We start from the raw sequence: 15,926 nt of genomic DNA, 5'->3' as shown, positions 1-15,926 counted from the left end.
TCAAAGATGTAGCGTTTTCAACAGGAATTGGACATCAACAGGATTGCCATTATGTTAAGACAGAGCGATGACAACATCCTGCAAAGGAGTCACGCTTTAACTAAGCTGTCAACAAATCAGGGACAGAGGAAAGGAAATGCCCAGTTCTCCACCATGCTGTTCAAACAACAAAACTGCCGAGCACACATGCTTGCAGCTGGGAAAACACAGACACTAAGGTCTATTTTCCTTTCTGATTAAAACAATTGTTTTATCAGTTGAAGTCTGACAGCTTCCAGGAGCTTCTGTGTGCTTACTGGATCCCGCTGCTTCTGGTTTTGGTATCTTCCTTGCCAGGAGGTCTGTATTTCCCTGGCCATAACTCAATTCCTCACCCATGTTCCTGGCTGACTCTTTTCACCTTTGACACATCCCCAAACCCACCCCTACTACTCCTCAAGTTCACAGTCAGAGGTTTTGCCAAAAGAGGCTGATGTATTGATATGGTCCTACTTTTGCCCTGCTTTCTACCCGACCCAGACCTGCCTTCCCTCCTCTCCTAGACCCAGTCTTTCCTATTTCAGGTCCACTGTTTAAAATCTCCAATTCATCTGCCTCCTTTCTTTCCTAACCATGCTGCCACAGCTCCTCTGGTTTACACAAGTCCCTCCTTCCCTTCATTCCCTTGTTAAAAATGTTTCCTTAATTGCCATTCACCCTTCTTCAGTCCAAATGAAACTACTGTAATGAACAAGTGACACGTGGACATCTTCCTGGTAAAGATGGAAAGCTTCTTCTTCCTCATCTTCCATGATGTATCTGCTAAGTTTGATATTGTCAGTCACACCCTTTCTGTCCTTTGGCTTCTTTATTTTTCCTTTCAGCTTTCAAGAATCTTTGCTTGTTTGGGTCTTCTTCTACCTCTCTGACCATTGCCTTTTGGCATTTCTGCTGCCTTGTCTCTCTCTGTGGGCTTGCCTCTTTCACTCTGTGTGCTTGCCTTACCCACAATTATCTTTATCTCTGAACATGGACTATACATAACTCTCCTCCCTTGCCTTTGCTGCTGCCACTGTTTCATTGCCATTCCTGTATCACTCCTTCCCTCTAGTACTTGTAGCATCCTCTAATGCCAAGCTGGTAGGTGATTCCTCTTCTCCTTGAAACCTACTTTTGGGCATCACTCTCTTATCAGTATCATCTCTGACTTACAAATGGCTTTAGAAATTAGGACACAAGACAGGGAGACCCCTAATGAAATTTAAAATTCAGAGAGTCACATAGTAGGATTGGGACCAATCCTTGTGTCTGGGACAATAGGAGTAAACATGGAAGGGGCATCAGACCTTCAGAAGAGACCTGCCAAGAGAAATACTACATTAGACCACAATCTAGGGAAGACTGGGATAAGATGCAGTATGGGATAACTGACTGTGAAGTGTTGGGCCACGTCAGGTCATAGCTTTGGCCACAGCCCCCAGGCTCCCTCTGACTCAAATGCTGCATTCAGCTGGTGGGTCACAGGCCTGAAAACCTGCAAGGATTTCCACCAGAGGAGATGGGGCGGGAAAGACTTAGGAGGTAGGCAGCAAAGGTTTGGGGTTTTGGAAGGTGTGATAGGAGGTTGGAGAGAGAAATAGCTCTCGGTTAGATGCAAATGTTGGAATGAATCTTTTAATTAGGAACTTCAGCTGCCCTCGGAGCAGTTGAGACGTGCCTTCTCAACCCAGGTATGCCAGCTTCCTTTTTGCTGAGCTATCTGACCCCCAGTTTTGCTTCTTGCATATCCTTCACTATCTTTTGTTCTGCTCTGAGTGCTGGGACAACTTGAAGGTTCCTGCCTACCACACTGCTTGGCTTGTCTACCACGCCATGCTCGTTTCTTCATCAAACCCTGCTGAAGGACAGATTAGATCTGTGAGGTTAATTAAACAGCAGATCGAGGCTTGCTGGACTCTCAGGAATCTTCATTAAATGGAAGGCATTGCTCCTCCCCATATAAAATTACTCTGAGATGCTCCATGTCTCAAGATGCACTGAGGCACAATCTCTCTTTTTAACATGCTGTCATTTTATGTTGCTTTTTAAAACATTATACCACCTTCCAAAGTAAAAAAAAAAAAAAAGTGCATAGATAATCTCTTAAATCCTCTGCTTATGTAAAGTTGGGGAAGGAATGTTAAAGATTTTGAGCAAGTTTTATCTAATTAGAAAGGACTTAATTACTTCTCTCCTGAAAGATGAGCCTCTGGCTGATAATTTTAGGAGGATGGTACGCCTTGAGCAAAAACACAGAAAATAGTCTTCTGCCAGAACTTAAGAAAATAGAAGTTTCATCATTTAGATTGTTACGAGTTTTGCACATGGGTAGTATTTATAAAAAATCTTTGCTGTCTAGCATAGACAGGCAATCAAAACTGAAATCAGAGAAAGAGTAGCAGAATAACAACTGATAAAGCTTCCACATGTAAGTTCTTGCTTCTTCATTGCGACATCTATTGCATGTTCAACCACTTTATTAACCAAGACATTCCCCCCTACCCCATTCCTCTCCTTCTGTACCCCCAGCAATTTACTGAGATTCCTTCTGTGGATTATCTAAAAGCAGGGAAGGTATTCATGCACCATTATCATGCCTGTTGTCACATGAGATACATTATATGGGTTTTCAGGCAGAATATTTTGTCTTGGAGACAGAAATGAAATGTCTATTCTGTGAAAGAAGTGACAAGCTAAAACAGAAGCACAGCAGCAAAGACTCATGCAACTCCTGGGCTGGATTCAGCTCTGTGGCCAGTGATAAAGAATTAATCATCCTTTATGGTCTTTATGAATCTGTATTCACACTGGTGGTTGAATCTTTTTGCAATCATGTTAACTCTTACAAGGAAGTTTATTTATTGACATTTAAAAAATCTGCAGCCTGGTGCTGCATTACTTGTTCAAACAAATCTGCTAAAATACAGGGAGCCAGCTGCTTAATTCAGAGTGATTGTGAGTACAAGTATCAGGACCAGGTTCTTATTCTGCCCATTTTCATTTTCTGATTGTGCTTTGAATTTCTGGTGTTTTCCTGTGAGCTTAACAGACAAGTATCAAAGAGTTTAAGTCTAGTATTTGAACTAACTTTGACTGGTCAACATTTTTTTGCATGAGCAAATAATTAAATTTTATTAGACTGCCTGTGATGTTTTTCCCCACTTTGTGACCAATGTTCTTTTTTTGATCATATGAATGGTGGTGACCTATAGCCTGGACGTTTAGCAGATAGCTAGTTCTCTGTAGAAGTCCACATGATGGACCAAAACCCAAAGTTCCCCACCCAATCCATTAATTTCTTTATGGCTCACTCATTCAAGAAATGTCATTTCAAACAAGCAAAAATTACTCATGTTCTAACACATTGATACACATTTTGACACATAAGTTTATCCTGGGACAAATGCACTTATGCTCTCCTGTTTAGCACCACATGTCCACCTTTGTTGGTTTACAATTCCCAAAGAAGTAAAGATTGCTCTTAATGCTATAGAATCATTGAGGTTGGAAAAGCCTCTAAGATAAAACCCAAAGTTCCCCACCCAATCCATTAATTTCTTTATGGCTCACTCATTCAAGAAATGTCATTTCAAACAAGCAAAAATTACTCATGTTCTAACACATTGATACACATTTTGACACATAAGTTTATCCTGGGACAAATGCACTTATGCTCTCCTGTTTAGCACCACATGTCCACCTTTGTTGGTTTACAATTCCCAAAGAAGTAAAGATTGCTCTTAATGCTATAGAATCATTGAGGTTGGAAAAGACCTCTAAGATCATCGAGTCCAACCGTCAACCCAACACCACCATGCCCACTAAACCATGTCCCTAAGTGCCTCATCTACACGTCTTTAGAATCATAGAATCATAGAATCATTAAGGTTGGAAAAGATCTCTAAGATCATCAATTCCAACTGTCAACCCAACACCACCATGTCCACTAAACCATGTCCCTAAGCACCACATCTACACGTCTTTTAAATACTTCCAGGGATGGTGACTCAACCACTTCCCTGGGCAGCTTGTTCCAATGTTTAACCATGTGATGTTTCCTATTCATGAATTATATTAGAAGGAAAAGAAAGGTAAAAGCACATCTATATGTGTATATATGTAAAAAGATGTATATGTAAATATATATTTTTTAACCTTACATCGTTGTATATATGCATGTTTGTATATATACATGTATATATGTTCCAAGCTTTCTTGAAGCCCTTGTTTCCAATAATGATTTTAGTCAAAGTTCCCAAATATGGATTTCATTTAGGATTAACGAAACAATTAGTAAGGCAATAACAATTTACTGTTATAACCATATAACAAATATGTGCCTTTTGTAATAAACTTAAAATAGTGGTTTTAATTAGCAAATGGAATGCAACGTTTTCTAGTTGTCTCATTAAAATGAAATTAGATGCAGGGTTGGGAATTTTAATTCAAAACATTCACCTTTATTGTTGGAACACGTTCCTGAACGAGTTCCTAGATTATTTTAGTAAATGTCCATGCTAATGTACTTGTAAAAGTGGGGTCCAAACTTGTTAACATTCCCTTCTCGAATTAGGAGATTGGAAAAATTTAACTTCAGAAGGAAAAAGGGGATTGTATAAAATTACTTCAGTCAAGCAAAGATTATTTCCATGTGTAACAGTGTAACTTAATTTACATTCCTACATCTCAAAATAATTGATGCAGTATTTTTAGTAATTATTGAATACTTACTTGCTACATGCAAGATCCCTCAGTTGAGGTAACTGCACTGCAAGCAGCGATAGAATGAAATTTTACATTTGTGGCAATATGGAATATTCATGTAATCTACTTTAAGGTGTGCAACCCAGAGGCCTCTCTCCTGACAGTGCCTAGCTCCCCTCTAGCAACTGTGTAAGTAACCTAAGATGACTTATCTTCCTCTGTATCACATATCTCTACAGTGTTTGTTGTGAAACTATGTCCTTAGAGTTAAGAAATTATATAATGCATGAGAAAAAAAGACTGGAATACCTCAGTGCCTTCTATACTGCAAATAAAAGTTTCTAAGGCAACTCCATCAAGAAAAGTAAAAAAAAAAAAAAGTTTGAGAAATAACCACTTTAAGTGATAATAGCAGGGAGGAATTTCAAACAAATTTGCAGCTAAGTGAGGCTCATGCCTAATAGCTGTCCAGGGCTTGCTCCAGACCATTTTTGCTCTAGGTCTGTGAAGCTTGAAGGAAAAGACAATTTTTAGAGAGGTTTGAGAGAGACATTTCTCTGTGTGGATACTCAGGTTAAGCCAACAAACTGCACAGCCACAACTGGGGGCTTTGAGTGTGAAGTGTCCCTAGACACCAGCCACCAGCTGCACATACTTGCCTCCTTCTGCACCGTCACAGACAGCACAGAGTAGGAGTGACTTTTTCCAGCCACATTAGGACACTTTTGACTCTTATTCAACTTGAGATAACCGGTGGGGCACACTCAAGTCACTAATAAGCTCCTGGCGTCAGCTCCACCCTGGAGCTCCCACCCCCAAGGAGTCCTATGGCTTCATGGGGAAAGAGCAGATCAGGGACAGGCAACAGGCAGCAACATGTTGGATCTGCCCCTTCTCTCCAAAACCACCCTCGCTGCTCCCCCTCCAGCCTTCCTAGTCCCTCAAACACACAGAGGGGAGGGTAGAGGCAAAGGTGCCAAGAGGCAGAGGACACGGGGAGAGGAAAAGGAAGAAGGTGGAGGGAGCCAGCCTTGGCAAGCAAAGGTTGCTAAATGCTGTGTTCAGATGCTCAGACTTTATTTCACAGATCTGCTCCCTTTCCCGTTGTCCCTTATCTTATATTGGGACAGTAAATTACTCCCATACATCTGTATGGCTTTCAACCTTGTCCTGTTAAAGATCATCCTCATATTTTTTTTAGTCTAATTTTTCAGAGTCACCTTGAATTCTAATCCCACCATCCTGAGTGACTGAGCCCCTCTGTCTTACATGCGTTGCTTACTTTGCATGCCTTGTTTTACAAGGGCAAACATGATTTTCATGGATACAAGTCTAACTTATGTCTTCTCTAGAAAAATAATCCCTTTTTGTTTCTCTAAATGGAACTGAAATGTAAAGTTAATGCAAAAACACAAGTACATGAAGATAATGAAGTATGTTTCTGCTAAGCTCTACGGTGCCTCATTTGTGCCTCATGCAGAGCGCTGAACTAGGTAAAAACTTGATCTGCGTCAAATGAAGTGAACTTAACTGACTTCCTTGAAGATTCATAAATGAGAAGGCCAGAGAGCAAGGCTGCGAGGCTTTTTGGCTGCATGCGTAACGGCAAGAAATTCACCCAGCCATTCTGGCACCACGCTCAGGAGATGAAGCTGATCAATAAACTCAAGGGAACTCTCCAAATTGCTTGCTTCAATTTTCTCTGGAAAATTATCAATCAGAGTCTAGCATACAAATAAACAACTGCCACACAGATCCAAACTCCAAATATAAGGAAAAAAAAGGGAGTTAAAGTTTTGCACATATCTTGTGCACCATTTTCCAAGAAAGCCCCCAGAAGTAGCCTTGTCTTGGAGAAGGTTACAAAAGAAAGAAAAAAAGCAACGTAAAGGCCTTTCATTTCCTCTGATACAAAATACCATATGGTTTTGCATGCTTCATTAATGCTCCTTGGTTTGCCGCCTAGAAACGCACAATGAGTTCAACCTTCAGGGGTCAGCAGTGCTCAGCGTATCTATGAACTGAGCTCTAAGCGACTGTGGGGACTATCGAATAAGGGCTGACTCTGCTGAATGTTAATCCTGCAGTTTTAGGTTGGACGGTTTGGAATCTGAGATCCAGCTAAGTACGTATCACCCCCCATCTCATGGTGATGTGCGAATGCCACTAATCACCTGTATGGTTTCCTTCTGAGAAAAAAACAGTATTTCAATCAGAGGGTGCTCTTGGAGAGTATTCTTCCGAATAGATTTGCTAGACTGTAAAATTCTGTTTGCTCATAGTTTTGAAATTAGATAAATACAGTAGCCTTTTTTGAGCTTTCTAGTGCAGAGTCTCCCGTGTTTTGAGTGAAAACATTAATTTTTGGAAAGCCTAATACTATCAGACTAGCTGTACGTGGTCTGGAATAAAGCTTGCTAAATGCAGCAGAGTTTTTGTGGCTGCACTGAAATACAAGTAGTGTCAAAAGAGGCTGCTTCACTGTCTCATTTTTATGCCCAGTGGTCTTTCATAGACTGTTCTGCCTAAATTTTAGTTTTAGTAGATTACCTTCAAATTAGAGTAAATTAGAGCTCAGGATTTACTCATAGTGCAATGCATTACTCCACTAGAAGCCTAACAATTTAAATGCAAGGGAGCACAATCTTTATAGTTTCAGAGTTGTCTTGACAATGTGCTGTTTATGGACCCTTTTTAGCATACATAGGCATACATGCATGCAAAGCTGAGAGGTTGAAGTGAAATGACTCAAAGAGTGGATTTCTCCTGTTACAGCATTAACATTATTGCTATTGCAGGCTTTCTTATTCTTGTTAAATAACAGTGGACTGTATAAAAAGGGAATAAGAAGTGTGATGGATATGAAAAAATAATGATGACAGTATAATAATGCTTACCATTTCCTGAATGTTTGCAAAATCTGCCTCTTTCGAGCTACACTGCACCAAAAGCATTATAATATTAATCAGGACAATACAAAGGAATACATATTTGTATCAAAATCTACTTAGAGTAATGAGCATTCCTGCTCGCTAAAGACAAAACCAAAATAAAAAAAGAAGAGGTTTTCATCTCACTGAAACAGTACATGATACAGTGCTAACGCCACTGCATATACAAAGAGGCATGTTTATACGTGGTTAAAAATACAGCCTGAGCCTTAGCACATTGTCTTGCATGTGGAATTTTATTGCATGTAGAATAAACTCCTCTCCATCTAACTCAGAATCACAGCCATAACCCCTCAAGGTATTTTTTATTTGACCTCAAATGAACATAAAAAAGGAGTTCATAGAGCAGCCATTTCTTCACTATTTCTGCAGCATCTGTCGAGGCACTGGAGTGCAGCCTCAGTGCAGAAAGTGTTAGTGCTTCTGAAACATGTTATTAGTGTAAATCTTGGCCTGGACTTGACTTTATTTTATATTTAATGACAGGATGTCAAAAATACTTTGATCTGTATTAACGTAGTTGCTGGAATGAAAATACTTTCAGTCAATTAGTGTTTTGATCCAATGCAGTTAGCTACACCATCCAGTTTTCAAGTACTGATGCTCTTTTACACTACAATCTGTCTCTCACCCATGACACAGCTAGGTGACTTACCACAAGGGAGTAACAGATCTTGAATCCAGGTTTAGCCACAAAGTAGTCATCGGATTTGAAGGTTATCTTTATCTGATTTGTTCTTGATGTTATTCTTGGAGGTACTTCCTTGTGTCCACACCACCGTCCTCGTATAACTGTGCTGGTCTCTGATACATCTTCCACTTCCACAAAGTCATACCTGGGAACCAATTTGAAGGATTAGTTTTTGCTAACTCTGGTTACAGAAGATGGTTGCAAATAGACAGGAGCATAGCTGGAGACACAGAAACAGCTGTCCCTTGTTCTCCACTGCAAGACATCAGACTAAATATTACAAATGGTGGACATGCTCGTGTAGCACAAAATACACTAAGCTGCAAGCTACTGCCTGAGTGCTCAAATGGCTGGGTTTTGGGCTCCTGGAACACAACAGACAGTATTTTCTACCACGTTACAATAGCAATGAGAGGCACTTGCATGTGCTTAGTACACAGTAAACATATGCATTGCATTTCATGTGGTAGATAAATAATTTAGAGACCTGATAAAATATTATTTAAGGCAGGCTGCCCAAGCTGAGCAGCTGCAAGCCCTTGTGCACTTTCTGGTGGTCCCCCCAACTCCCTGCAGCAGCAGCCGCCAGCTCCCGCCTGCTGCACCTGTCAAGAGGGCTGGAGCCGGGCTGCTGCCGCCGTGCCGGGAGCAAAGGGAGATGCTGGAGGGACACAGGGCAGTGCATGCTCTGAAAGGTGCTTTTTAGGACTTTCTTTGTAGGAGTCATGGTGGTCCTGCTAGATGGTTTGGAAAGACTCATTTCAAGCTTTCAAGTGGAAAAGGGCAGGCTGGCACTCTGCATGCCGTGGCAGGGACTCCTCCGCTCTTCACCTGGGGAAAAGCAGCAGCACGTCTTACCCTGTGCAAGGTCACACCTTGTCCAGGCACCTGTGCCACAGCCAAAAGAGGGCTCTGCCAGGAGCAGCAGACACTAAACCCCAGGGACGAGAGGACACAGTGACAGCACTCACTGCCACAGCCTGCATATTTGCTGGCTTGGGTCATTTATTGAGTTCATTTCTTGAGCTGGAGAATAACGAAGGCAGAGAATAAATTCCTGATCTCACTACATCTATGAGAAAGACAGTCCCTCGATATCTGTGGAGGCAGAATTAGGCCCCACAAATTGCGGCCGGCGAGGGAGAGGTGATGACAAGAGGGGCAGGTTGAGCACAGGCAACGAGACACAGGGAGAGCTGCCATCCCCACAGTACAGTTAAGCCTTAAAACTTTGGAGTCTTTACCAGGAAAGGTTTTTATTATCAAAGTGTGCTCCCTCCAAAAAGGGAGTTTAAGACTGTTAACCAATTCTTACTAGAAATGTGCTGCTCCCCACCCCCGGGTCTGCGGGCCAGGCGCCCGCCTCCCTACCCAGTTGTGGGAGCTGAATAGCTCTGTAAATAACAGACCTGTTTTTCTCTGCTGAGAGTCCATGTGAAAAAAATGCAAGTACTATGTGGCTTAAGAATATCAGCACTGCTGCTTTTATATTCACCAACCCCAAATTGTACAGAACAGAAAATAACAGATTCGCCATAACCAAATCACTTAAATCTGCCCAAACTCTGCTGAAACACACATTTTTTTGTAACACTACAAAGTTTAGTTCCAGACAGAGATAAACTTGTCTCAGGCTCTCTCCACTGTCCTCTGGTCCCACTCCCTCATGGTGATGGACGTGGTACCCAGGCAGAGCTCTGCGCTGCCTGTGCGAGCATCTACCACTGCCCCCCGGGCAGCACGACAGCCAGCGAACACTTATTTTAACATGAGGGGTTGAAGAGTTTTCAGCATAAGATGACCTTGTAGGCATTGGTGAAAATTGCCCTGACCGGCCTCTACTTTTTGAGGCCAGTAGTCAGACTAACTCCTGGCAAAAATGGGGCAAATCCATGGGCTTTCCGGGATTATTTCTGCTTTCAACAGCAGAGGCTTTGCTGCAATGATCATGGAAGTAGGTGCAATCTCGGTTGTTTCTGCGCATCCAAAGAGCCTCAGAGGCTGGGTAATTTAATTGCTTTTCAGAATCATCTCTTATCAAGTGCCTGTGGAAATGCTAACAGCACTTCTAGAAAATTCTGTAAAACCTTGAATATTTCCCCTCCTTCCGAAACAGTTCTGCTAAAGTATACCTTTTCATTCCTCAGCCTGAATGAATTTCAATCAGTTCAGTCTTAATAGTATGCAAATTACAATAATTAGCATTAATGAAAAATTGAAAGAAAACACTAGGAAGTTTCTGGAAAAAAAACGTAAGGTCAAAAGCAAGTACAAAAGGAAGGTAAGGTGCAGAGGCCCTGAATTACTCGTGCAATATGCACAGCATTCAAGCACATGCTCAGCTCTCAGCATTCATTTCAATTAAAACATGCTCAGCTGTCTCTAAAGCAGCACTGTAGGGATTGTCAGGGACTGAAATTGCAGAAAGGAACCTAGTTTTGAAAAACATATTGAGCATTAGCAAAAAATCTAACTATGCACACAGTACTTAACAGGCTTAAAGCCATCACGAGCTGTCTGCCTGAGCCATTCCTCACTCTGGAAGTAATACTACACAAATAAAGGTCTTCCAGGAACACCAGGGAAAGCTTTATTTCAGAAAAGAATGTGATATTTCTCCAGCTTCTATAGACACTATGGATGATGGAAGGTCTTTGCTTCTCTCTGCATCCTAAATTAGCTGCTCTGGAAAAAGCAGGCAGACTGCCTTTGAAGATGGTCCCCAAACCCATAATGCCGGTAACAGCTTGACTTCCCCTCACTGTGCCACCACCTTTAATGGCTCTTGACAGAGAGTACTTCATCTTTTTTTCCACAGTAAATTAGCCCTCTGTTTCAAAGTTGCAATGCTTTAAGGTCAGCCACAGTTTATCCACTATGTAAATATTAACAGGCTGCTTCTGTATGCATTAGGCTTTCAATCTGGGAAAGCGTTTGCAGTGCTGGGAGGTAACTGTCATTACTGACTGCTGCGGATCTCGGACCAACAGCACCAGAGCAGAGCAGCAGCTGCCAAGACCATCAAGGCGCAGGCAAGGAGATCCAGTTTCAGGCTGCATTCTTTTATTACTAAATGGAAAGCAAACCTGCAGAAATGGTTCTCCCTATTGGTAACATAGAAAATTAACAAAGCAAAACAAAACAAAAAAATCTACCCTTTAAAACCCCAAAGAACTGCCAAACCCTATAAATGCAAATTAATTGACAAAGAAGATAAGATAAGCAGAGGCTGGGTGTGCAGAAAACCTAACAACCCAGTTCTCTGCATAGATAAGGCATAAGTAACAACATGATCAGGCAGAGAGCTGGAAGCTGAGACTTGAGTGTTTTATGTAAGTAGCATCACAGTAATCTGCCTTTCAGAGCGCACGGGAATCCTGAGCCTGCTCTCTCCCGCAGAACAGATAGCTGAATAAAAGAAATATAAACAAAAAACTCCATGGATTTACACTGTTTTAGTGAATGTTGGCAAGATTCACCTCTGTGCTCTGCTAATGCAAAGAGTTTATCCACCTGGGTTAATCAGCCAGATCAACTGAGCTTATGGTCGCTTTTGCTTAAAAGGGGAAACCAAAGCAACCAGGATATAGTATACTTTATTAGATATATTAGTATGCAGAGTACACTGATGTTTGTGGACTTATATTTAAAGGTTTTAAAAGAAACTACCAGTGAAGAATAACATTAAAGACAAACAAATAATTTGAAGAACATAATTGTATTTTTCAATGCATTTTTATCTGTCCCTCACACCCCAATACAAACACGTACCTACTCACTCACACCTCCCAGAGCCTTCAACCTACTGAAAAAGATGTTTTTTGCCTGGCTGAAACATGACAGAGGTGATAGAGACAAAATCCTATTAAAGTAGTACCTGAGTTGTTAGGTAGCTGGATTTGAGCGTACAAGTGCCTTGTGCTTAAAATATTATAGAAGGACTAAAACCTGCCAAAACTGCTTCAAGTCTAGGATAGCTCCGTTTATTTATAAACTCAAAGAGCAATTTGGGTTGGAAGGGACCCCTGAAGGTCTGTCCTCCGAGCAGGGACATCCTAGACCCAGCCACAGATACCCAGGTTTTGGTTTGCAGTCTCATGCCAGTGGCCACATCCTTAAGCTTGAAGGTGGTATTAAGGAGCCCTTTGCAAACTTCCACATGCCACTCACCTGCAGATATCATTTTCAGGCTCCTCCAGTCCAAACTGATTATCAAAAGCCAGCTGGATCCTGGTGCTCTCCGGGGAGTGGAGCCGCCACGTCAGCAGGAGGTTCCTGGGGTAACTGCTGGGGAAGCGCGGACTGTGGATGCAGCCATTCCCTGCCACGCTGATGGTCTCTTCTTTTCGGTACAAGTCTGTGAGGTGATTGCTCTCTGTTAGTAGTCACAACTCGTAGAAATTAGTATGTTGTTCCAGTTACAGGAAGGCAAAAAACACAACAGTTTATAACACAGCACAAATTATTTGCAATTAAAGTCTACAAAAAGTTGAGTCTAGGAGCAGTTATTATTGAATAAGAAGTACAGTGTATTTTCTCTTAATTCAACCTCCTGTAAACAATAATACAACAGTACTCAACTACATAGACTCTTTATTTTATGATAAATATATCATTACTTTTACATCGATATCAACTATATAATTTCCTTCTCACCTATTTGGTTTTAAAACAGAATTTAAACTTTAATAAAAGCTGCAAGCATGAGAACAGTCAAGCGAGACAGAGTGAAGTAAAAAGGTAAAGAAAGATGCCTGCTTCCCAAATTTGGTGCTCTGAGGAGAGATGCCCTCTGAACAAAAGCGGCAGTAACAAGGCTGCAGGGAAGTACATGCGAGTGAGTCTAAGTTTGTTTATTATGCTAAAGTGCTTCCTCCCAGAAGCATGTGTTAGGTCACATTTTGATTTTATTTATATGGTGTGAATCATGTGCTGTCAATGGATAATTAACACAAATAGCTACTCCATGCTTACATGGACGTAACTGAAGTCAGAAACTGTCCCACCAACCATCTGATTGAGTAATTTCAAGACAAATAGCCAAGCCTTTACTTAATTAAAATTCCACAACTTCTGCCTGAGCAAATACTCAATTGTTCCTAAAGTTTACTTATACTAAGGTAAAGCCTCAGCTGCTGTAAATCCCTGGCTCCAAGGGTAACAGGAACTGTGGCAAGACCCAGCTCTAAAAGTCCAAATGTCTTCTCAGTTGCACCATGCACTTGCATTGTCCAGCTGTTACCGACTGGTACTGACATTTGGCTCCCAGCATCAAAGAACTGCAAACAACTAGTTTTTTGTGCATTGACAACTTCAGCGTGGTGAAATTTCGAGGATCAGAAGGCTTCAAGGCAACACGCAGATCATGGCAGGATTCAGTCCCCAGTTAGGACACTCAGATCTGAGCCTCCACCAGTGAGATAGCTATCTGTGTTCCCCATGTGGTGCGTGGGGATCTAGGGCTCAGTTCAGTTACTCACAGAGAGATTTGCAACACCATTTAAGACATAGTACGGTTTCCTGCCTGGCCTCCACGAGGACAGGGAGGTCCAGCAGCACATCCAGCAGCCCCCAGCAGAAGTCCCGTGGAAGCTGTGCTGTCTCGCTGAGCCACCTGCGTGTGGGCAAGCTGAGGCCCTTCTCAACATGGCCGGTGGGAGCTACACCTGGACAGGTCTTGACTTAGTTAGTCAAGACCAACTACATTGACCAAATTTCTACTTACTAATGAGAACTCGGACACTAGCTTTCATGTAAACACCTAGGCTCTGGTGTCCTGATCTTAAATTTAACATCACTCCCAGTACTCTGCTGAAGGTCAGGTCAACCTCCAGTTCCACTACAAGCAGTAATCAAAGTTCTCTCTCTTAAAATAAAATCTAATGTTTGACTGAAGCTTTCTAAGCTCTTAAAATAAAAGAAATATATTTGTTTCATAAATGCTTATGGAAAACAGGAACACAGAGAAAAGGCACAAACTTCATGGTAAGTACATTTATTTTTCAGGTTGCTTTTCACTGGTTTCTGGCTGTAAATACCTCCCTGTACATAGCTGTAAGCAAAGCGTGGTTGTGTGTCAACAGTTCATTGTACCCTTCTGACAGGGTAGTAATTCTAGCTTCCAAACAACCTGAAACTTAGAAGAAAAAAGTCTGGGTTTCCTGTAAAAACTATCTCCAAAGATCTATTTGTGACATATTTTTAAGAAGTCTTCATACAAGATGAAATGTTCTCACACCCTGAGCCACCCTTTCTAAGCAAATACAGCCCTGACTCCATAGCTCACAAAGTGCAGAACTAGCCAGTTTTGTTTTGTTTTGTTCTGTTCTTTTTTGACCAAAGAATTTTGCATTGGAAAAGTGACAATTCAGTGAAAATGCAGACCACCCACCCATCAGTTTTGTTGCAATTTTGATCAGGAAGATCTACACTCAAGTCTGTTTTCTATTTTTTTTTTTTTCCCCCTGAAAAAGAAAAAAAAGACACCTCTGGGGTTTTTTTCCCTGATCTGGAATGAAACAAAATGTCCAGCCAACATTACTGAGTTCCTACTGAAATGCTGAGGACCTTCGGACTCTGAAAACACCCAGTACACCCAAGAGGACAGAGTATTTCACAGGACTATGTCCAAAATGTCCAGGAAAAGGGATAAAAATAAAACAAGTTTTGATGAAAGTAAATTGTGCACTTTTGAATAAAACAACCATTCCCGAAGACAGAATAAAAGTTACTGCAGTAAACCATGGCAGAACTCATCCTATACCTAAGAGTACTTTGCTCTTCTTTCTTGGACAGCAAACTCTTGCCATTTTCCCACTATCAGCACGCATTTCACTGGGTGGTTCAATGTGGTTCATGCTTCTGAGGGAAAGGTTCCCCTTTCCCAGCCAGTCCTAGTACAGGCTTTACTCTGGAGTTGTCAGCTGCTGAGATTAGAGTGCTAGGGATGGTATCTTTCAAATGTGCTCATATATATACGCCCAAACAAAAAATCTGTGCACTTTATTCAGCACACCAGCTGAGAAAGTATGTTACCAGCATTCTTGTACCCCAAGAAAATAGGGTCTATCACGGCTTTTCATTTAACTTAAAACTCTGACTCCCCCAGACCGGGGTGCTCTGCCTGCAGGTCAACCACAGCTGACCAAGATCAGTGCTGAAATGTAATGTCTGGTGCAGCACTATCCAAGTTCAACAGGTAAGTGGAGAAATAAAGCTGCACATGTTAAGAAGCTTAAAAATCAAAGCACAGTGACTTGTTATTTCTATCATGGTAAATGCAGTAATTATAGAGTCATTATAGAGGAAAGGCTGGAAAGAAGCATGGGGAGACAATTCTTGGTATAGTAAAATAGGGGATATAAAAATATTACAGTATGAAGATATGCCTTTTCCACAAAGGAAGAAAATAACTTTGACGAGAATGGCCATAAATACTGTTTCTATAACTCACATGGGATGAAGTGCAAAGCCACTCAGAGCCTGAGTGGCCTGAGCGGCCAAACCCGCGAAAAGCAAAAGCGCAGGGAGCGAGAGGGAGCCCCAGCCCCCCCATTCCCCGA

At 41.6% G+C, this 15,926-nt stretch overlaps 1 protein-coding gene across 5 annotated transcripts in view; it reads right to left on the bottom strand.

Annotated features, from left to right (window-relative positions):
- PDGFD (platelet derived growth factor D) overlaps positions 1–15,926 on the bottom strand; it is a 157,459-nt gene that overhangs the window by 56,393 nt on the left and 85,140 nt on the right. For 2 of the 5 annotated variants that reach the window (XM_009274621.2, XM_009274623.2), the window contains exons 2-3: positions 12,535–12,739; positions 8,329–8,509 (exon numbers count right to left, since the gene is read on the bottom strand). In XM_009274621.2, coding sequence (XP_009272896.1) covers positions 8,329–8,509; positions 12,535–12,739 — 386 coding nt within the window. Of the gene's footprint in view, positions 1–7,619; positions 7,662–8,328; positions 8,510–12,534; positions 12,740–15,926 lie in introns of all 5 variants that reach the window. The other 3 variants (XM_009274619.2, XM_009274620.2, XM_009274622.2) reach the window with 3 other exon arrangements.

Source organism: Aptenodytes forsteri, unplaced genomic scaffold (genome assembly GCF_000699145.1).
Source record: "Aptenodytes forsteri isolate BGI_AS27 unplaced genomic scaffold, ASM69914v1 Scaffold352, whole genome shotgun sequence".
NCBI classification, from domain to species: Eukaryota; Metazoa; Chordata; class Aves; order Sphenisciformes; family Spheniscidae; genus Aptenodytes; species Aptenodytes forsteri.
The sequence above is the reverse complement of the archived record's forward strand: the minus strand, read 5'-3'. Positions and strand labels throughout refer to the sequence as shown.